We start from the raw sequence: 23,202 nt of genomic DNA on the forward strand, positions 1-23,202 counted from the left end.
ATTAAGTCAGTCAGAGGCCCCAAAATTTAAAAAAAAATTAAAAAATTAAATCGGCCGGCAGCCCGCAGGTTGGAAGACGGACGCTCAATTATGATGGCATCCGTTTTCCGAACCCGTAGCTGTCAGCGGGCGCGAGAACCGACGCCGGCAAAATTGAGTATCGGCTGACAAACCGGCTGACAGCCGCCGCTCCTGTCAAAAAAGGAGGCGCTAGGGACGCGCTAGTGACCCTAGCGCCTCTTTTTACCGCAGGCCCTCATTTGTATGCGGGCCGATACTAAATCGCGTGCACAGGAGAGTGGCCTGTGCTCGCGCCGGGAGAGCGGGCGCTCGCTGGCTCTCCCGCACTTTTTTCTGAATCAGCCCGTCAGTGAATACTGGGCAAAAGGATTTATTTAGCATGCATGCTTTTTTCTCATCACCCCACCCCCTTTTCTCCTCTGAGTCTTACAATCCCGCCTCTGTACTTCCTCCTCTCTGCGCAATACATGAAACAATCTGCTCCCCTCACTCTACTGTTTCAGTTATCCTTTTTTTTCCCCACCCCCCAAAGTCTGCCTCTTTCAGCTTTACCAATATTCTTCCCTGAGCCCCTCTTTCCAGGATCCTTTGTACTTCCTGAATGTGAATCTTTGCTGCCCATATTTTTTTCAGCCATCTTTTTGGAAAGTTTCTTTGTATTTACTTTCCTAACATGAAGATTTGTTGTCCTTTTCTTGCCAGCCCCTCGTTAAGATATTCCTCTGTTTTGTTTTGGGTTTTTTGTTTGTTTGTTTTTTTAACAAAATTGGTGCTCCTGAAATCCAGGACTTTCACTTTCATATTCGGTTGTCTGACCTCTCTCAATTGTAGGAGGGTCCGCCGAGACCACCGAGAGACATGCAATACCAAAGAGAAACGAGCTTAACACGACCCCCAAGCTTTTAACACTATCTGAAATCTCTACAATACAGGCCATACCATCTGAATCCCCAAACTTTCAAATAATCTCCCTACACCAAGAATTTCAGGACCAACTTACTAGTGTCCGTCCAACAGGAAAACTTTATCATTAATATCTACTAAGCAGGTCCACAGCTTCAGCTCTGTTTGAATCTATAGGCACCAGGAGCTGGATGCCATCTGCATAAATGTATGCAATGATACTCAGCTCCTGAAAAAGATCAGCCTCAGAGCGCATGCCAATATTCAACCACAAGGGAGAAAGGCCTGAGCCCTGAGGAAATCCTGAATAAGCCCTCGCCACCCCGTACAGTAAACCGTACCATCTGATGACCTGGACATTAGAGACACTTTCTCCTTTTGTAAGTACCAAATCCAGCATTGTCTCCTCTTGTGTGAGTTACATTACCATTTGCCTGATGAGCGCCCCTTGAAGGGAACCCAGATCTCTCTACTCCTAACTGATCCTGAAGATGAGATAGTCCAAACAAGATCTGGCAGATTAAAATTACCATCAGCTTTTTCAACTTCCTTGCATTCTTATATATGTCTGACTAGATCTCTCAGCTTTTATCTGTGCTGGAAGACTGTACGACACTTCAGTATGGATAGAAGTGCTATCTCCCCTTTCAGATGTATCCTGCAGTTCCTCCTTCTTTCCCTATATGCCCCAACATTTCTATTACTTTAATATTATTTATGAACATTTATTTATTATTACTCAATATGCAACCAAGTGGAACCCCTCCCATTTTTCTGCTTATACTGTCTTTACTGAAAAGTTTACAGCGCAGTAATGCTATGTCCCAGTCAAAAGTCTCATTGAACCAATTTTCTGCAACTACCATAATATCTAGATCTGCGTTCGTCATTAAGAATTGCAAGTTTGCAATCTTATTCCCTAGATCAATGTTTCCAATGAATGCGCCATGGCACACTGGTGTGCCAATGGCCAGTTCAGGTGTGCCACCAAAAGAGTCATCACTGCCCGATGCTCAGATCCGGATCAGTATTCTGCCCTCAGCACCTTGCAGCAACAAGAAACACCAGCAGTGGCTCAAACATGCAAGAGTTCCTTTCTGAGAAAATGTGCAGGCAAGCATGCTTCTCTTTCCTAGCTATAGCACCCTGACCACAGGGATTAAAGGGCAGCATGCAGGGCTCGGATAGCCAGGTCTCACTGTGTGCAGCGCATGCAGCAGCTCCTCCCCCTTTGTCCTTCCAGCCTTTATCTTAACCCCAGGCTGTGTAAGACACTGAAACTGTGACTCACTCCGAGTGGTGAGAGCAGTAGCAGTTGAGCAGCTCTGGTAGCCACGTGTGGCAATCAAGGTAACAAACTGAGCTGGCTGCCCGCACCACACTAACTTCTCCCTTCTCTTGCAAGTGTACATAAAGGATCTGATTTTCAAAAGCATTTATACACTTAAAATTGGGTTTTGCACGTGTAAATGCACTTTAGCCATGTAAGTAGGCTTTTGAAAACTGCTACAATATATGCTATTGAATTATCCATAGAATTTACCCACATAAGTGCTCTTTATCAGGTAAATGGCTTTTGAAAATTTCTACAATAGTAGTTACGTTCACTCGTGTAAATCCTTTTGAAAATTACCCCCAAAGGGAGTTGATTCATTGTTATGAATTGATGTGTCTTTCCATCCCCTCTCCACCTTTGTTTTAAAATTTGGAAGAGAGCCTGGTAGAGCTTTCAGTGTTTCCCTATTTTTTCTTTGGACCATATGAATCCATATCCACAGTATCTACTCCATGGAGGTTGGTGTGTCTGTGGCAGAGTATATAGACAGAGTCCACAGAATGCCTTAAAGGACCGGTTATGGGTATCTGGACCGGTCCTCCTTAATAAACAGCCTAGCAAGGGTTAATGGGCTGAGGAAATTACCCTTCACCAAGGGATAAGGCAGGCAGGCCCCAGGAGATTAGGAGGCCCCAAGGTGGACATGGAAACCAAGTCTAGGTTAAGACAAGCTACATGTGAATGCTGTAAAAGCTGCTAAGGTAAGCAGTCCTTTCCTGCTATTGTTTTATTTAAATAATAAAACCTGTGTAAGGAACCAGTTAAGAGTCCAGCCTCCATTTTATCCTCTGGTACATTTCCTAAGCCTTGTCCACTTACGCTACACCACATAAGGTGGTAGAAGTGGGATTTCATGGTCTACACTGAGCGCAGACTGAAGACCTTCACCTCAAGGGGGGGAAAAAAAGGAGAGGTGAAATGTTTCTATCATTTGTTTCAGGGGTCTGGCTGCAGGAGCAGCCAGAATTTTGTTACATCAGGCCAAGGGGGGGTAGCCCTGCCTGCATAGTCAAGGCCTAACAGCAGGAATTTTTTTCTTTTCCCTCCTCTGCTCTAAAAGGAAGGCACATTTTCACCTCCCCAACTCCAGGAGTAAAGCAAAACTTTTCTTTTTTCATATTGCCATACCTTTTGAATTGAAACAGAATACCGAAAGCCCTGGTTGCAGGGCAACAGCAACTACAAACGGAACCACAAAACCTAGCAGCAGGCACTGTTAGAATATAGCCAGCAAAAGATGGCATTGACCCAAATAGCCAGGCGATACAACTGGCCATGACTAAGCTACCCTCACTGCCAATGGTGATGCTCAAAATGACTGCAGAAGACCCAGATTCTTTCTTGAGGAATTTTGAACAAACCACCTGACTGGCAGCCTGGCCAGAAGATACCTGGACTTGTTATCTATGTAACCTGTTTATAAGCAGCAGTCAAGCTGCCTTCCAAGTTGTCAACCCGGATGACAGAGCCAGCTATGAATGAGGCCATTAAAGCGGCAGTCCTCGAAAGAGCGGGTGTTACCCCCAAAGGCCTACCGGCAATGGTTCAGAACAGGAGCCTCTAACTTAGAGACTCCCTGGAATCTTTTCCACATGTTAAAAGGATCCTGAGTGGAGATGGCTGCAACCGGAAAAAAAATCTGGCCCAGAAGTTGCCAAAGTTCTCCTCCTAGAACAATTTATAGAGGCCTTACACCCATTATGTGACGATGGGTATGCCAACACTCCAAGATCACTTTGGTGTCCGCCATAGAAATTGCTGACACTTATTACCAAGCACAGTTAATGGCGAACCATTCTTCGTACAAGAAAAGCGAGACTCACTAGGAACCAAGGGCTCCATGAAGAAGCCCTCTCAGGGGCTGGAGCACTGAACTCCTAAAATCAACATTCTGTCACAGAACTCAGATCGGGACCGTGTTAAGCTTGCACTGCAACCACAACTCTCAGAGCTTCCGGCATGATTTAACTGTGTGTCATGGGGTTATTTTGCCAAGGATTGCCTGGTTGAAAGGAGTAAGCAAATGAATGTTCACCTGGCTCATTAATTGAGCATCCCTTTTCCTAACCTTACTGCCGGCACACTTTTCTTTTCTTTTTTTTTTTTTAAACATTCTCGTCCTTTTTGTTCCCCCCAACTTAATAATCGCCACGATATTAAGTCAAGAAGTACAGAAAAGTTTTAGGCAGGTGTTAATTTCTGAGCATAAAAATGTACATGTTGAGCGCACTTTTTTTTTTTTTTTTTAAATCGAGAAGAATAGCTAATAGCCTCATCAATATGCATTTGCACGCGATGAGCACTATTAGTTTCATGGGGAGTTGGACGCGCATTTTGGACGCACTAATCCTCTTATAGAATAAGGGGTTATGGATGCTCGTCCAAAACCCACATCCAACCACAGGTTAAACAGTGCGCTTGGCTGAGCGCACTCTATTGAATTGGCCTGATTGTGGACAGAAGGCACATACGGCCAAGGACTGTCCCTGACTTGATGAAAAGAGAATAGGAATGCAATGAAATGAAGCTTCCTACTTGCAATTTTGAAGATATTGCTAACTCAGGATTCAATGGTTTGGTATTTCAGTGCTAGCAGATGAGATCTCTACCCAAGGCTCGCTGGGCTCAGGGAGTGGTAAAATGTTTATTAGAAAGGATCTAGCCCTGAGAAATTATAAGAAGTATAAGAAACGTGCAATGCTTGCCTGTATACATAGGAACTGACAACAATATCCAACAGGACAAGTTGTTTTGACAATGCTGGCTGGACAAGCCAACATAGAAGTAGGAATACTTCCACACCCAGTGGTTCTGGGAAGGAACTCTAGAGAGTCAGCTCATAACCCATCACTCTGGATCAAACTGTACACAACCAAACGTTCAAGAACCAAGAATGAACTGACCAAGGAGGAGACATTGAAGGAAGAAACTTAGCTACTCTTATTGTTTAGAAACAGTTATAGAGAATACTCCAGCATAAGGTCACAAAATGGTTAACTCGGTCAGATAGAGAAATATCATAGGGCCCAGCAAGCCTGTCACGCCTATCCTAGAACAGACAAAGACAGGGAGCCCACTGTTCCCTCCTTAAGGAGAAAGACGAGTCTTGCTCCAGGGGACTAACCCTAGTAAGGGCACGTGCTCACCATATTTCTCTCTAAATTGACTGTGTGAATGACTGCTCATACATTTCGGAGCATCACTCACAGGTTTAACATGGTTGCTCACAAATTCTTTTTTGTGCTATGCTAATACTGGCGGTCAAATAGTTTAAAAAAATTGTTGCTCACAAAAAAAAAAAAAAATGTGCAAGCACTTAGTCACTCCTTGGAGAGAGCATTGGTGCTCATCAGAAGAAAGGTGAGCTGAGAAGGGGAGGGCATGTGACAGAGTATATAGACAGAATCCACAGAATGCCTTAAAGGACCGGTTCCAGTTATCTGGGATTGACAGTCCAATTTAATCAGCTTCCATCTACCATGACCCCTCAGCCAGTTTAAAATTCTTGTTGATGTATAATCTAAACTGTTCAGCTAGGATCCTGGTTCTTCTATCAGACAGATGCAGGCCACCCCTCCAGTACAATATTGTATTCTTCCACATATAGCCCCAACCCTCAAGACAGTTTCCTTCTAGTGATAGCTGCAACTTTGGGGATCCTTGAAATGTCAGTGGCTGTTGTTTCGACATGAGTTTGCATTCCAAAGCTCATGCTGATATGAAAAACGAGACAAGTGGTCGCAACTGAGTGCTCTGCCGAGTGTCACGCACCAAGAAATGTTTAGATGCTGTCATTACTGCAGCTGCACAGAGAGACTAGAGCAAGCTTCCTCAGCAGGGGATTTATTAGGGAAATTTAATAAAATTGGACAATTGAGGTTTCTGATGCTAAACAATATCCTTTCCCTAGTGAAATGGGATCCACTGGAAGGACCGAATGTAGCACAATTGTCTGTTTGATATGGAATTCAGACACCACTTTTGGAAGAAACTTAGGCTGAGTGCATAGGACAAATCTGCTGTGAAAAAACTGAAGGTATGGAGAAAAAGAGTCTAGAGCCTGTAATTCATTCACTCTTTAAACTGAAATGACGGCCACATGGAACAATATCTTCCAAAGAAGAAACTTCAGGTCTACCAACTTGACAGGTGATGTCGCGATTGCACTGAGATGCAACTTGCCTGATGAGAAGAAGAGATATTAAAGTAGGTCTTGTGGACAACAAGAGAAGTGGTCTATGACTAATCTCACATCATACAGAGAACCTCTTCCACTTGAAACTTTAGGACTTCCTGGTGGAATGTTTCTAGCCTAAATTAGAATATCCTCCACAGCCTTGAGAAGCAGCAAAGAACATATGACTGTGTGCTCAACATCCACTGCATAAGGCCCAAGGATGGAAGATTTGGGTGGCAGAGTTTTCTGACTTCCTGGGTGGTGAGAGTCGAAGACACCGCCAGCTAGATCAGGGGCTGAACAGATATTACATTTTATGCGGTCAAGTTGGGGCTATGAGAATAATCCTTGCTCTGTCTCCTCTAAGGTGTCTATCCATGCTCTGATGAACTTGATTGTCTGGGTGAGGGTCAAGATTCAAGCTGGTCAAATTGACTTTGAAACTTAAAAGATCACTATTCAAGCCATTTAGCTGGATAACTCGCATGTTACCTGACAAAATGGCAAGTTATAAATATTCCCCTTAATTATCCGGCTAAGATTTAGCCGAATAAGAAAGGGGCATGCTGGGGGGAGCGGTGTTCCAGGATGGGGTTGAGCCAGTCAAACTTATCTGATTAAGTCCAATATTTGGAGTTAGCTAAATAAGCTATTCAGCTAACGTAAAACATTCCTGCTAGCAGGTTTAAAGTTATCTGGCTCGAGTGACCCGATAACTGGATACATTTTTTTTTAATATAGCCTTTTAAGGCTAAAGTTAAGTGCCGAGCTGCAGATTAAAAAATAAAATTGTGGACCTAGTGGCTCTTTCGCGGCCCTCCACCCACCCAAGCTAGAAATATATGGCCCAGCCAGGCTACACCTGCAGAACCCCTTTTCCACACACCCCTCAAAATCATCTTTAAAAAAAAGTATATTTAAAGGGCCTGGTGCCAGTTTCCCCCTCCCCCGCCTGCTGCCCAGTCCTGGCAAACGTTGCCTTCATAAGGCCCTTCCCTTCCCCCACCCTCCCAATACCTTTAATCTGCTCATCTACAGCCTAGATTGTGGAAGCAGCTTTCCATGACCCGGGCCCAGCGCTTCTATGGTTGCTAGGGAAACTGCTCCTTAGAAGTGCTATGCTGGAAGCCTACACTTCCGGAGTATCTCCCCTAGCAACCACAGAAGCACCAGGCCTGGGTCGCAGCAGACTGCTACCGAGATCTGGCATGAAGATGAACAGATTAGAGATACCAGGAGGGTGGCAGGGGGCCCAAGAAGGCAACTTTTGTCAGTCCTGGAGAGAGGGCGGGGGAGGCTAGAACCGTAAAATTTACTTTTTTTAAGATTACTCTGAGAGGAGCAGAGGATTGCTGCAGGCAAGGTCCAGCAGAGGCCTCTATTTATAGCTCAGGCGGGTGGGGGCTGTGAAAGGGCAGGGCAACTTTTTTTTTTTTTAAGCCTGCAGCTACGCACTTAACTGGATAAGTAGCAATATTTAGAATTATCTGGCTAAGATAGCCAGATAAGTTAGAACTGCTGTTGAGCAGGTCTAAAAGTTAGCCAGATAAATGTATCCAGTTAACTCTAAATCTGTCCGGGTATATTCAGTGGCAAGGCCGCACTGCTTAATATCCTGGCTAAGTTAGCCAGATATATTTATCCAAAAAAACTTTCCTAACTGGCTATGGTTTGAATATCTACCTCCTTACATTAAGTTCCCCTTCTCTGCCATACCTTCGCTCTTATTAATGTTCTGTCTAATTCAAATTCAAGAAACGTTATCAGCATAATAATTTGCACATGCGGTAGCCAAAATAATACATTAATAAAGCAGGTCAAAAGGGAATTTGAAAAGAAGACTGACTTAGAGGGAAAAATCCAAAATAAAGTGTTTTTCAAGTATTTTTAAAGCAAGAAGCCTGTGGGGGAGTTGGTTGGACCTATAGATGACTGAGGGGTAAAGGGGTGCTCAGGAAAGAGAAAGACATAACAGAAAAACTAAATGAATGCTTTGCTTTGGTCTTTACAGAGAAGGGTATCAGGGAGATACCTATGCGGGATATGGTTTTGAGGGTGATGATTCAGAGGAACTGAAGCAAATCATGGTGAACCGGGACGATGTAATTATGATGTTGTAGTCTGCAGGTTGTCCCAGAAGTGAGAGATCAGTCCCAGGGGAATTGAAACAAGGCCAACAATGGTAGATAGACCTCTGCCTAGGCCAGTCACCTTCCTTTCAGGTTGAGCTCTCCAGTGCTGGTGGCCAGCCAGTCATGAGAACAGGGATTGCCCCTGACATGGACAAGGAGTGAAAGGCCTGACACAGTTTAAGGAGCAGGAACTAATCAGAAATCCAGGGGGCCAGGAGCGCTGGATGAAGAAGCTGTATACAGAAGTTGATGAAATTGCAGTTTTCTGGAAACAGATGCGAAGCCAGAGTACACGGACCAGAAGATAGGATCAAGCTCCAGCAACTGACTGCTGAGACTGTATCAGTATAACTACAGGCCTATACAGGCAACAGGATGGCCACAGGAGGGAAGTGAGGAGCGCAGAGCTGGGAGGACTAGACAGACAATTCAGGCAGCCCACAGCACCACCTGCAGGCTGGAAAAGCACCTGGCAATGGACCCTTACAATAAAAGAGCAAACTGACAAACTAAAGAGTAACAAATCACCAGGTCCAGATGATATACACTCTGCTACCTCATTGCTTTAAAACATTTTTTTCAGAACATTTTCCCACACTGAACTACATTCAGAAATGGCTAAGGAACAAGTAAAGCACTCTGTACCCAACATATGGGCTGAGCAGAGAAAACCTAAAAAAGTAGGAAAGACAAAGAAAGAGGAGACAGCTGTGGCAGCTGCAGATCAGGCTCTGGATGAGGAGGCTTGATCTGGCTCAGTTTCGTCACTGACAGCTGTTGAGACTATTAAGGAAACAATGGAAGAATTATCAGTAAATATTTCTAAGAAACTAGGCTCACACTTAGAAATTAGAGAGGTCCATATTCAAAAGCATTTAGCTGGATAACGTAGAAGTTACTGACTGATGAAGCAAGAGGGTAGGTTGTCTAAGAACGCCGTCAGGGCAACAAAGAGGTTAGACACCGTGAAGTCCAAAAATAACCTTTTTATTGAGTGGAGACAAATAATTCAAACAAAGCGCCCGACTCCGGCCGAGTTTCGCCCGTCAGGGCTGCCTCAGGGGCTACAACAATAAATACATAACAAATAAATAAATGAAACTAAAACTAAATAAATATATAAAAAAGGGTACTAAAATTACATACACACTAGATAAAATTATAACCTTTAAGAGATGAAATTTTGAAATAAATTTTTCTACCTGTATGAAGAGGTTCCTTTTGTAAATACTTTTGTGAAACAAACTTCATTACGCATCTGTAATTCAATAATTGAAATTGTGCATTAAAGTAAAAAGGTCCTGTATACAAATATATTTTATGAAATTAGTGATTGCACATGCTATAGATACAATACTATATTTTCAATCAAAAATAGAATAAAAATATATTTAATACAAAAACACAAATAAATATACTTTAAAAGCTTAGAAATAGCATTGCACCAAAAAACAGTTGTTATATTAAATACATAGAGATGTTAAATATTTATCTTTGGCGTTAAAATATGTAACTGAAAACAAATGATAGCTATGAAAAATATCGTGGTTTATCGCATAAATGAAAAAGACACGGAAAAGAAAAAAAAGAGAAAAACAATTATGCTGAACGCTACATCTTTATCCAAGAACTTAAAACCTAGACTGAAAACATTTAATGTTAAGGGCTGAGTCATACAAATGAATGAAGCATTTTGAGGACGCTGAAAAAATTCAAGACCGTATAACTACGAATGGCTAATATATAATGGAAAGATAACTAAAAAGCACTTTCTTACTACGGCAAAAACGTTGTGGCACACACAGTCAGCTCAGGTAAAAGACAAAAAGCTATTTCTAAAAAAACTTTGAATGACATCTCATTCAAAGTTTTTTTAGAAATAGTTTTTTGTCTTTTACCTGAGCTGACTGTGTGTGCCACAACGTTTTTGCCGTAGTAAGAAAGTGCTTTTTAGTTATCTTTCCATTATATATTAGCCATTCGTAGTTATACGGTCTTGAATTTTTTCAGCGTCCTCAAAATGCTTCATTCATTTGTATGACTCAGCCCTTAACATTAAATGTTTTCAGTCTAGGTTTTAAGTTCTTGGATAAAGATGTAGCGTTCAGCATAATTGTTTTTCTCTTTTTTTTCTTTTCCGTGTCTTTTTCATTTATGCGATAAACCACGATATTTTTCATAGCTATCATTTGTTTTCAGTTACATATTTTAACGCCAAAGATAAATATTTAACATCTCTATGTATTTAATATAACAACTGTTTTTTGGTGCAATGCTATTTCTAAGCTTTTAAAGTATATTTATTTGTGTTTTTGTATTAAATATATTTTTATTCTATTTTTGATTGAAAATATAGTATTGTATCTATAGCATGTGCAATCACTAATTTCATAAAATATATTTGTATACAGGACCTTTTTACTTTAATGCACAATTTCAATTATTGAATTACAGATGCGTAATGAAGTTTGTTTCACAAAAGTATTTACAAAAGGAACCTCTTCATACAGGTAGAAAAATTTATTTCAAAATTTCATCTCTTAAAGGTTATAATTTTATCTAGTGTGTATGTAATTTTAGTACCCTTTTTTATATATTTATTTAGTTTTAGTTTCATTTATTTATTTGTTATGTATTTATTGTTGTAGCCCCTGAGGCAGCCCTGACGGGCGAAACTCGGCCGGAGTCGGGCGCTTTGTTTGAATTATTTGTCTCCACTCAATAAAAAGGTTATTTTTGGACTTCACGGTGTCTAACCTCTTTGTTGCCCTAACGTAGAAGTTATCCTGCTAAATGAAGATTTGTACACTTATCCAGCTAAATTCTAGCCGGCTAAATTAGGGGTGTTCCAGGTGACATAAGTGGGAAGAGTTGAGTTAGCTGGCTAAGTTAACCAGCTAACTCCAATATTCAGAATTAGCCAGATAACATAGCTAGCTAAGTCTGTTCAGGTCAAAGAACTGTCCTAAAGTTAGCCAGATAAAGTTAGCTGGCTAACTATGAGATAGCCAGTTATATTCAATAGTGTAGCTGCACTATTGAATATATTGTACCTCCAAAGTTATCCAGCTAATTTTGTTATCCGGACAGTGATTGAATATGGACCTCACAGTTGACAAAGTTGTCCAGAATTGTCTCGGCGGTGGAGATAAATTTGGCACACCTGGACAAACTTGAATTGGGTGTTCGGAGTTAGAAGACTCATTCACAGCAGCCATACAGAAAACTGAAAAACTCGAACACAGTCATAAATTCCTGGTGGAAAAGCAGGACAACTTAGAAAACTGCTTGTGAAGGAACAATTTTTGTATTATTAGTCTTCGCAAGAGATCATAGGGGAATGATCTGGTTGAATTTCTATTGAAATGGATCTTAGGCCTATTTACCATAAGTTGGACATTGCACACTGCACACTTAAAATTAAGAAGCTCACAGGGTGCTGGCTCCAGCCCTGGCAAGCAGCAGTAGAACCAAAGCTGCTATTCTGCTTTTGCACAACGTCTCCAACAAGTGTAGAATTTTGGATGCAAGAACCATGGATGGCAGGATTTATTTTTTTCTTCCCAGAGGATCTTCAACACAATCGGCAGAGCTTCCAGGATGTGAAAAAAAGAACTGAAAAAGTGGGAGTAAAGGGTCCATTTTTTAATCCATAAAAAATGCAAAACTCTTTTTTAAGAAGTCTGAGCATAGACCAGGGAAATGGCTGACTTCTTCCTTCTTAGTGACCCCTAACTGGCCTTACGTTTAGTGGCAGGAGCAATAGAAGTCTCTTATTTGGTGTAATTTTTTTCTTTTTTTAAGAAGATCAATCTTCTGCTTTTTAAATTCAGACTTGAGGTACTTCTAGTTGCTTTAGAATTGAATCCATTGATATTCATGGAGAAAAATTATTGCTGGGCCAATTTATGTGGAATTTTTTGTCTTCAATGTTTTTCTTTGGCGTTTTTTTATTTAAAATTCTCTGCCCTTGACTTAGTCTTAACACGGGACTTTTTGTTATTTTGCTATATTTGTTTGTGCTAGGGGGATACGAGGACTTTAAGCTGTGGTTTGTGCTCTGGTTCTGAAGTGAGTTTGGGGTATTTGGGAGAATTTGGCTAGCAGTTCCCTCAGGGTCCCTATACCTGGTGGCTGGTTCTGCAGTATTGGGGGTGTTCCCTACTATGCATGCAAGATGCTTGAACATGCTAGGATGAAGTTATATGTTGGGATGCAGGTTGGGTTGTTTGTCTCTTATTCTGTTGGATTGTTGGAGTTTTGTTTTTTGGTTAGAAACTGGAAAATGATATAAGACTGTAAGCAATTTTTGAGATGCACAAGTTGCCAACTTTTTTTTTTTTCAGTTTGGAAGACCCTTTTAGAAGGGTTGTCTTTATTAAAAGGCTATCTTTGGAAACTCCTTGTGAATTCTGTATTCAGAAATTTCTGGGCTCTATTTGGGATTATATTTTTATTATTTGGAATTACTGGGATTATGGTTAATGATGTTACTTGTATTTCTTTGAATGTGCAAGGATTGCCTTCACCAATTAAATGTACTTTTTCAATATCTGAAGAAGCAGTGTTTTCAAATTGAATTGTTGCAGGAGACAGGTCTTTCTGATTCTGAGTATTTTAAGCTTAGAAGGGGCTGGGTTGGTCAAGCTTATTTTGCTTCACATAACTCCAAGAGCAGATGTGTTTGTGTCTTACATAGAAACACAGAAATGATGGCAGAAAAAGACCAATCAGCCCATCCAGTCTGCCCAGCAAGCTCCCACACTTATTTTCCCATATCTGTTGTTTCACCAACCACCAAGTTCAGGGCTCTTGTTGGTAACTGTTTGATTCAAATTTCCTGCCATCCCCTGTCATTGATGCAGAGAGTAATGTTGGAGTTCCATCAAAGTTGAGCATAAGGCTTAATGGTTAAGGGTAGTAAGCGCCGCATCAAGCAAGTTACCCCGATGCTTGTTTACCCAGACTGCACAGATCGATGCCTTGTTGGATGTTTTCTGAATGTAAATCCTCTTTTCCACATTTATTCCTGCCGTTGAAGCAGAGAGCAACACTGTATATGCATTCAAAGTGATGTATCAGGCTTAGTTGGTTTAGGGTAGTAACCGCCATAATAAGCAAGCTACCCCCACGCTTATTTGTTTACCCAGACTGTGAAGTTCAGTCCTTGTTGGTTGTTGTCTGAATGCAAATCCTCTTTTCCACATTTCCCCCTGCCGTTGAAGCAGAGAGCAATGTTGGAGTTGCACTGACCATGCAAAGGCTTATTGAGTAAGGGTAGTAATCACCAGGTAGTAGCCTCCATTCCAGCAAGCCACCCCCATGGCTCTTCTTTTCATTCCCATCCTCTCGCCTTTATGGATCCAGTGTTTATCCCATGCCCTTTTGAAATCCTTCACAGTTTTAGTCTTCACCACTTCCTCCGGAAGGACATTCCAGGCATCCACCACCCTCTCCGTGAAGAAATACTTCCTGACATTGGTTTTGAGTCTTCCTCCCTGGAGTTTCAAATCGTGACCCCCTAGTTCTTCTGATTTTTTTCCAATAGAAAAGGTCTGTTGTTGACCATGGATCATGAAAACCTTTCAAGTATCTGAAAGTCTGTATCATATCACCCCTGCTCCTCCTCTCCTCCAGGGTATACATATTTAGGTTCTTCAATCTCTCCTCATAAGTTATTTTATGAAGACCATCCACCTTTTTGGTCGCCCTTCTCTGGACCACCTCCATCCTGTATCTGTCCCTTTGGAGATATGGTCTCCAGAACTGAACACAGTACTCCAGGTGAGGCCTCACTAAGACCCTGTACAAGGGGATCATCACTACCTTTCTCTTACTAGATATTCCTCTCTCTATGCAGCCCAGCATTCTTCTGGTTTTAGCTATCGCCTTGTCACATTGTTTCGCCGACTTTAGATCGCTAGTCACTATCACCCCAAGGTCTCTCTCCTGCTCCTTGCACATCAGCCCTTCACCCTCCATAAAATACAGTTCTTTCAGATTTCCACACCCCATATGCATGACTCTGCACTTCTTGGCATTTAATCTCAGCTGCCATATCTTTGACCACTCTTCCAGCTTCTTTAAATCCCGTCTCACTCTCTTCACTCCTTACGGCGTGTCCACTCTGTTGCAGATCTTAGTATCATCCACAAAAAGACAAACCTTACCTTCTATCCCTTCCGCAATGTCGCTCACAAAGATATTGAACAGAACCGGCCCCAACACTGATCCTTGCGGCACTCCACTTAACACCACTCTCTCTTCAGAGTAAGTTCCATTTACCATAACACATTGTCTTCTGTCCATTAACTAGTTTGCAATCCAGGCCACCACCTCGGCACTCACTCCTAAGCTTCTCATTTTATTCACAAGCCTCCTATGCGGGACCATATCAAAAGCTTTGCTGAAATCCAAGTAGATGACATCGAGTGCTCTTCCTCGATCTAATTCCCTAGTCACCCAATCAAAAATGTCAATCAGATTTGTCTGACAGGACCTTCCCCTGGTGAATCCATGCTGTCTCTGGTCCAGCAATTCTTCTGACTGTACAGCAATTCTTCTGACTGTAGATAGTTCACAATTCTTTCCTTCAGCAGCAACTCCATTACTTTTCCCACCACCGAGGTAAGGCTAACCAGCCTATAGTTTCCAGCCTCCTCTCTGCTCCCACTCTTGTGAAGCAGGACCACCACTGCTCTTCTCCAATCACTCGGCACCACTCCTGTTTCTAGGGATCTATTGAACAGGTCACACAGCAGACCCGCCAGCACATCTCTGCGCTCCCTCAGTATCCTGGGATGAAACTCATCAGGCCCCATGGCTTTGTCCACTTTTAGTTTTCCTAGCTGTTCCCATACATTCTCTTCTGTAAATGGAGTTACATCTACTCCACCCCCCTCCAGTTTCTTGTTAACTAGCGACGGTCCTTCTCCAGGGTCCTCTTTAGTGAACACCAAGCTGAAGTATTCGTTTAATATTTCTGCCATTTCTTCGTCTCTCTCCACACATTGATCCTTTTCACTTGGGCACACAGGAGAGTCAAATTTAGCAACCGACAGGCACTATTACAGTACAAACCAAAAAAGGAAGAGGCCAGATTGACATGTGTTATTACGACAATCTACAGCAGTTGGAACTATCATCACTGCCATCAAACGCCACTGGCACATCCTTTCTCTCCATGATGTTTTTAAAGAGCCTCCAATGTTTGCCATGGCATGTGGCAGGAACATTAGGGATAAAATAGTTCATGCTCAACTCAATACATCAGTAACAGCGGAAACAGTCACAGGCCATCAGATGTGTGGCCATTGTAGCTGGTGCACCCAGACATTGACTGGAGTACTATGGGAGGATCCAGTCTCAAAATATAGAGTTTGGAGAAGATCTAATACGGATTGTAATTCAAACTATGTCATCTACGCTATTGTATGCCTATGTCCAAAGATCTATATAGGTCGCACTACACATCCAATTAGAGTAAGACAGGGTGAAAACAAATAGAGATTTAACACGGCAAACATGACCGCCCCTATGGGACTTTATTGTGAATACGTTGCATCAAATATTTTTACAAAAATCAATTCGGAGGTGGTAGGAGGTTGATGATTATAACCAGTAACATATTGGTGTGGGGACACCTACACTATATATGAAACCTTCTACTCTTCCTAAAAAAAATTTTTTCAGGTAGTTTCACAATTTTTGAAAATAAATATATCTACATTGAGTGTAGGTATATGAATTAACCATGGAAGTAATAAAAAACATTTTTTGCCAAATAAATTAAATAGAAATATTTCACTTTCAGTGATAGAGCAGTCATTCTGCTCTTGATTTGATTTAACTTCTGAGTTAGCCAGCTATATGCTTTTGAATATGAACCTCTTCCAAACCAAATCCCATTATATGATACGCAAACTAGCAAAGCAAACAAATTAAAAACTCACTGCTCCTATCCTATCTATTACGCCCCATCAACTCACCTCTAAACACTATTCAGGCTGAGAAAACAAATACCTGCTTCCAAAAGATCAGGTGATTGGTTTCTCAGGGCAGTCTAGTCCTTGTTTTCCTGCAGGATGTACTGGTGTGGGAGTTGTAAAATAAGGTCTGGAGGGCAGCCTGATGGCTAAGTAGCAGTGCTATGATTTGCCATGCGAAGAATCTGGTTTCATTTCCCAGGTCAGGTCATCTGTTCCCCCGGTTAGCCAGCCTGGAAATGCTGCAAAAGCATGGGAGGTTGGGACGAGGCTATAAAATATCACACAGCAGCTGCGATCAACAAACTAGCATTTGCCTGACATCCCCTCCCCAAAGCTGGCACACCTGAATATAACAAGGGAGAGAGCTTTTTCAGTGTCTGGCCCTTGAATATAAAATGCCATGCTGGATCAATTGGATGCTGCCACATGTACAAAGACCTTTAAGAAGGCTCTAAAAACATTTCTTTTGTCACAAGCCTTCAACCCGTATTCCCAGGAACTTGGCATTTAAAGACCATGCACACTGATCTGTTTTTTTTTTGTATATTTTTTTTTAGTAAGCCGCAGAAATCTGCATGTCTTTGTAATCTTGTTTTCCATCTGTTTTAAAAACTATGTATGTTTTTAAATGTAGTCCACCTCGAGCAATACTATGTATGAGTGTGGAATACAATTTTTTTTTTAAAATAAATAAATAAATCCGATTACATTTCCTGATGGACCAGTGCTGTAGTTGAACACACCAAGATTACAGCTCCTCCCCCAACTCTCCCTTGCTTCTCTCACCAACCTCCCCATGCCCAGTCATGTCTCCTCATTTCCACACACCTCTCTTCTCCATAAGCTGAGGAGCTCGAGTCCTGCAGTAGGACCATGAGATGCTCACAGATCCTGAGCTGTTCTTATGGGACCTGCCAGCACCACGTGGGTTCCTACTGCAGGACTTGGAAATGTGTAGCTGGACACCAGACACAGTGAGAAGGGGGAGGAGTGAGGAGAGTGGGGCAAGAAAGGGAGGGGAGAAATGGTGGGACTGGGGATTTAAGGGCGATATAGGGCTAGGAGGAAACAGCAATGGAGATGTTTTGGTGGGAAGTGGGGGGGGGGGGAGGGGAGAGACTGGGAAGAGAAGAGAGAACCAGAAATATAACTAATGGGAATAGAGATGATCTGGGGGGAGGTTAAACAGGGAGGACCAGGAATTGAGCAGTGAGAGAGTGGGACAGAGAGCTAAGGACTGAGTTGGCAGTGGTAAGAGGAGGAGGAATATGGTGGAATAAACTCAGGGTTAAGAGGAAGAGGACTGGGGAGTGAGTTTGCAGCATGGGACTGGGGATGGAGGGGAGAAGAGAGGGCTGGGGGAAGAAAGAATTCCATGGCTCAAACTGGTGGGGGGATTGGAGGACGAGAAGGCTGGCAATTGGCCTGGTGAGAGAACTGGAAGAATAGAACTGGGGAAGAAGCTGAGAGAGATGGAGATAAAAGGTGAGAGAGCGCTGAAGGAAGGGAGGTTAAAAGAGATGGGGTCAAGGGGGAAGAAGAGAGAAAGACAGCCTGGGAGGGTCATGACAGATTAAGAGAGTGAGAGATGTAGGTTGGAGGGAAGGCGAAGATGGAGATAGATAAAATAGTATCTGATAAAGGGTGAGCGATTCACAGGAGACAGAGAGAAGTGAAAAATGGCGAGAGGCGATATGAAAGCGAGAGTGTAGATGTAGGAGAAAGATAGCAGGGATGGTTACTCCTGGAGGTATTCTGTGCAGCACTGAATTTGCACAGATTTCCCCCATTTGCCCTGCAGAATTTGGGGCAGGGACCAGAATGCAGGAGCAACAGCATCTGAGGGCAAGAGGAGGAGCAGCAATGGCAAAGGCAGCCTGCACAGCCAGGATGGTGGAGGGAACAGAGAGGGTGAAGCCTGAGAGAGAAAGAGAAAGAGCATGCGGGGGGTGGACGGGGGTGGACAGGATAGAGACAGAGAGAGATGGAGGACTTGCTTGGGGAGAGAAGAGCGGAAAAAGAGCGAGCAGATGAGGGGACAGGGAAAGAGAGAAAGCGGGGGGGGGGTCTTGCTAAAGGATGGGAAGAGAAATGGGAAGGGGGCGAGTCTGATGGGGCAGAGAGAGAGAGAGGAGAGAAAGCTGGCGGGGAAGGGGGGTCGAGCCGGAGCACAGAAAGGGAGTAGGACAGAAAGCTGGATTTGGGGGGGGGTATGGATCGGAGCTTGAGGTGGAGAGAGATGGGGGGAGGGTTTCAGGCTTGGGGAGAGTTCAAGTGAAAAAGAGGCAAAAGCTGGGGAGGGTCAAGCCTGTGCGGTAGAAAGCTAAGGAGGGATTCGGTGATCTGCGGGGGAGGGTCCCTGTCTTTCAGTGGGGAAAATGTACAGACAAAAAAAAATCAAAAGTTATGCAGTTTTAAGCAATAACATTTTTTTCTATATTGAACTATAAATCAGTATTCAAAAAACAGTGATTGGAATGTGTTATTTAAACAAAGCTGGCAGAATTTTGATGCCCTTCACATGCCGATGCCACTTCTCCCCCCCTTCCAGGGCTGTGGTAAGAGAAAACTGAGGTGAGCTATTAATCAAGTTTACTTAGGGAATAGCCACTGCTATTAATTGCATCAGTGGCATGGGATCTTCTTGGTGTTTGGGTACTTGCCAGGTTCTTGTGGCCTGGTTTGGCCTCTGTTGGAAACAGGATGCTGGGCTTGATGGACCCTTGGCCTGACCCAGCATGGCAATTTCTTATGTTTCTTATGAGCAGTGACCGACATCCAGCTGGAGGGAGCACTGGGTTGCTTTTATCTATGGGCAAAGGTGGCACCTGCCCTGCGCCCTCCATAGCAAGGGGTCTATTTCTTGAGCACATAGGGCTGCCTGGATGATTCTCGCTGCCAGTGCCTGGAGCCTAAAGCAACAGAGAACAGAATGTGTATCTTTTTTTTGCACAGAAGTTTTAATTGGGGGGGGGGGGTTTGTGCAGAATTGCCCCAGGAGTAGGTGGCAGAGATGAAGAAAGGAGGAGAGGGAAGGAATGGAGAACCAACAAAAGGAGTAAGGGGATCGGCCAAGATAAAAATAAGAGGACGGACTGAGAATACCACAGGGGACGGAAATGCAGACAAGGGTGGGGGGGGGGGAGGGGGAAACCCTTTATTTTAAATACTGAAGTAGGTAACTTCTGAAAGTTTTAAATGAAATATCAAGGGGGTAATTTTATTACAGTCCACATAAATTTGCAGGCTGTTGTGGGCCTTAAGTTAAACCAATTATCAAAGCAAACTTATGCATATAAGTTCTCCTTGAAGATTATCCCATGAAAACTAGCTGCACATTACACCTACTACTTTGGGCGAGGAAAGTTTTTGGGGAAATTTACATACTTTGGGGTAATTTTCAAAAGGATTTGCATGATTAAAACCATGCTTAAATGCACCTTACCCATGTAAGTAGGCTTTTGAAAATTGCTACAATCTATTCTACTTTAAGATGGTAACTTTAAAAAGAGAGTGCGTGCGCCCACATACGCTGGAAATTTAAATTGTTCATGCAAGTGTACATATAGCGTGCATATGCGTGCTCCTAATTCAAAGCAGTTCCGTGAGGAAACATTATTCGCGTCTCTCTCCTTAGGACTTAGCGGCTTTTACACGTGCAAGACAGCAGATTTTAAAACATGCACACGTGAAGGAAATAACCAGTTTGATCAATTACTCCACCAGTTTGCCCAGTCTCTCTCTAGGTCATCAAGCCCCCTCTGGTTCTTCAGCCTGCAGGCCCCTCACCCGGTCAGTTTTTGGCTATGAGTTTTATTCTGACTTACACTTGAACAAGAACAGAAGTAAATGCATGCTGCATTCGCTGGTTTTAAAATCAGGATTTATGAGCATAAATGTTGGTCCCGTCCTGGAATGCCCTGACCCGTCCCAAATTCTCCCCTTTTTTATCACGCGTTCTCTTGAGCGCACGCACGCACATAATTTGCCAGTTTTAAATTATGTGCCCATATACTCGCATATATGGGCCTTTTAACGCGAGCAACTCTTTTAAAACTCATCCACAAATGCATACATGGACTTTTGAAAATTGCTATGATAGTATGTTACATTGCACGACTCCTCTGAAAATTACCTCCTTCGTTTTCAAAATCAAAAAGTGTATGCAAAGCCCAAAAGGGTGTATGTGTGTAATTTTATGTGCATATTCACCAGGCAAATTTAAGAAGCGTCGTTTTTACAGGTAACGACAGAGAGCGAGACAGAAGAGACATGATGAGGGGGAAATGGGGCAGCAGAAGCAGAGGGATAGGAGAGGAGTTTGTGATAGGGGAAAATAGGAGAGATGGAAAAAATGGATTCTGGGAATCTAGGGGGGAACCCAAGGAGAGGGGGCAATAGGGAAGGTAGAATGGAGGAGGACCAAAAAGAACAGTGGAAGGGGGGGACAGCAAGAATAGTGAGGAGAGGCTGGCAAGACTACGTTTCCCAAATAATTTGAAAAGGTAACTCAACCCTGAAAAATGTGATAAGGAATTATAAAGTCTGGTAATTTCTTTTCTCTCTCTCTCACTCTCTTCCTCCTTCTGTGATGGGCTTTTAAAAACAAAACAAGCTTTCAAACTGTCAGCGGGGGCAATGGTCAAACTTTCTATCTGGGTGGAAATTAAAGTACCCACAGTCCTCGTACATAATTTTCAAAGGGAAAGTCTGAGTGTATGCTCCCATCGAAAACTACCACAGGTACACAATACCTGTGGATTTTTGCAGCTGTTTTCGTATGTGGATAAACAATTGACGTTAAAAATAACGCAGAGAGAGAGTTGAGAGTACAGTCTGCATGTTAGTTTCCAGTCTCTCCCAAAACTCGCCCCCAGGCATTCCTGCCCTAAACGCAGTTAAAAGAAGACGGGTCTGGGTCTGGCTGACGTCTGAGAAGGGGGTGCAGCCCGGGTTTTAGACCACCCACCCAGGGGGGGGCGCTCTTCGCGTGCTCCTGGTGCCCAGGCGCCGAATCCTTCCCCGGAGAAAACGCTCCCGAGGTCGGAGCCTGTGCCAGAGGAAAAACTTGTGAAGCCCCTGTTTCTTCCTAATTACCCTTCTCCTCGTCTGGCTTCCTTCTTGTGCCTGATTCAGATTCAGGAAACTTTATTGGCATGATAATTTGTACAAAGTAATAGGTGAACTTTAAAATAAAAAGAGTGAAGAAGGAAAATACATATATAGAGAGAGAGAGAGAGAGACGGATCGGTCCTTTTTTTCTTCTTCTTTCTAATGGCCAGATGAAATCAGCCCTGCTCTGGAAAACTAATCACAAATACATGAGATCAATCCAGTAAAAAAAAAAAAAGCAGTTACTCACCGCTCGTTTGTTGATTTTTCTCTCTTTCCTCAAGAAATGAAAGTGAAAGTAATTCCTGTTAAAATCTTTGCCTGCCCTTTGCTCTCGCCAAGCTCAGGCCCCACCCCCCACCGTCTCCCATTAGCCTCCAGTCTGTGTACGCAGAGAGCAGCTACGGGGGTAGGGTTACCAGAGCTTGTCACAGTTGGGAACTGATGTAGCCCCCCTCGGTGTGGGGCATTTGGGCAGTCTCGGCCCCCTTGCCTTTTCTTTTGGGAATAGTGAGAGAGCCGTGAAAGTTTAGGCTACACCTGCACTTGCAGCAGAGTAGCCTGAAATCTGAATTGTTGCCAGAAATATCCCTCATGATTTCCATGATGCAACAGTGTTAGCCGAACTACATTTACAGTAGATAATTTGGCTGACAGTTAAAACAAACAATATTTGTTTCAATTTTTATTTCATTCCCTGAGAAAATATTAGTGTTTATAAAGTAAGTATCTCCAGCTTAGCTGCTCTAAGTATATCAGTGTTTTGTCATCTGGTACAGACGCAGCTATTTTATTTTTGGTGGGTAGATTTTTTTAATAGATATTTTCTCTTTTCTCTGAGATTATGTTAAAAACTGCCCCTACCCCTGCTTCTAATCTCATTGCAGAGAAAAGGAGGATAAATATTAAGGTGCCAGGCCGAAATGCATGGCAGCGCCTGTGCCATTCACTCACTGCACTCCCCACATTTTGGTCTGTGTGAGGTCTGACCTATAAATGGGAAAACCCTGTGCAGTTTGCAAGACTGCAGGGCAGGCAAGAAATGGGAGGTTAGACCCAAGACAGGAATTTATGGGAAGGCATCATCATGTCCTGCCTATCATCATTTCCAGCACTACCTTGGTTTCCTCTGACCTCAGTTGCAGCAGTATTTTTAAAAATGGCACACCAGCACCATAACCTCTACATCATGCCGCTGGCCATATGGAAGGGGTAGTTCGGGCAGTTGGGCCTCCCTGCTGTCTCAGGAGGCTGGAAGGGGCCAAATGGAGCTGGAGCAGTGGCTCTGAGCCTTTTCAATGGCAGGGCCTTCTCACCACCACAGTGCATTCATTTTGGTGCAGCTTAGTCCTGCAGTTGCAAGTGATGGGGGTGAGGAGAGCTGGAGATGCAGTTAAGCCACAGTACCTGCACTCAATGGCAGATCATTTTTTTTCACGCACATTTCTTTCTCTCTTTAAAGTCATTTGATATTCTGCCTTTTTTACACAAGCGGCCTCAAAGCAAATTACAAAGCTTTTAACTAATTATCAG

At 43.0% G+C, this 23,202-nt stretch overlaps 2 protein-coding genes across 7 annotated transcripts in view; one reads left to right on the forward strand and one right to left on the reverse strand.

The window, feature by feature from the left end:
* Positions 1–23,202, reverse strand: part of RNF112 (ring finger protein 112) — a 131,958-nt gene that overhangs the window by 62,449 nt on the left and 46,307 nt on the right. The window contains exons 1-2 of one of the 6 annotated variants that reach the window (XM_029606863.1): positions 21,920–22,188; positions 16,592–16,796 (exon numbers count right to left, since the gene is read on the reverse strand). The exons of 2 other annotated variants lie outside the window; for them this stretch is intronic. Coding sequence is in view for 1 of the 4 variants with exons in the window: in XM_029606861.1 (XP_029462721.1) it covers positions 7,455–7,469 (15 nt within the window). In the remaining 3 variants the exon portion in view is untranslated. Of the gene's footprint in view, positions 1–7,454; positions 7,510–16,557; positions 16,797–21,919; positions 22,189–23,202 lie in introns of those variants that run through there. 3 more of the 6 variants (XM_029606865.1, XM_029606864.1, XM_029606861.1) reach the window with 3 other exon arrangements.
* LOC115094135 (microfibril-associated glycoprotein 4-like) overlaps positions 1–23,202 on the forward strand; it is a 94,213-nt gene that overhangs the window by 21,429 nt on the left and 49,582 nt on the right. The window lies entirely within an intron of this gene.

The sequence above is a fragment of the Rhinatrema bivittatum genome, chromosome 6, assembly GCF_901001135.1.
Source record: "Rhinatrema bivittatum chromosome 6, aRhiBiv1.1, whole genome shotgun sequence".
Classification (NCBI taxonomy): Eukaryota; Metazoa; Chordata; class Amphibia; order Gymnophiona; family Rhinatrematidae; genus Rhinatrema; species Rhinatrema bivittatum.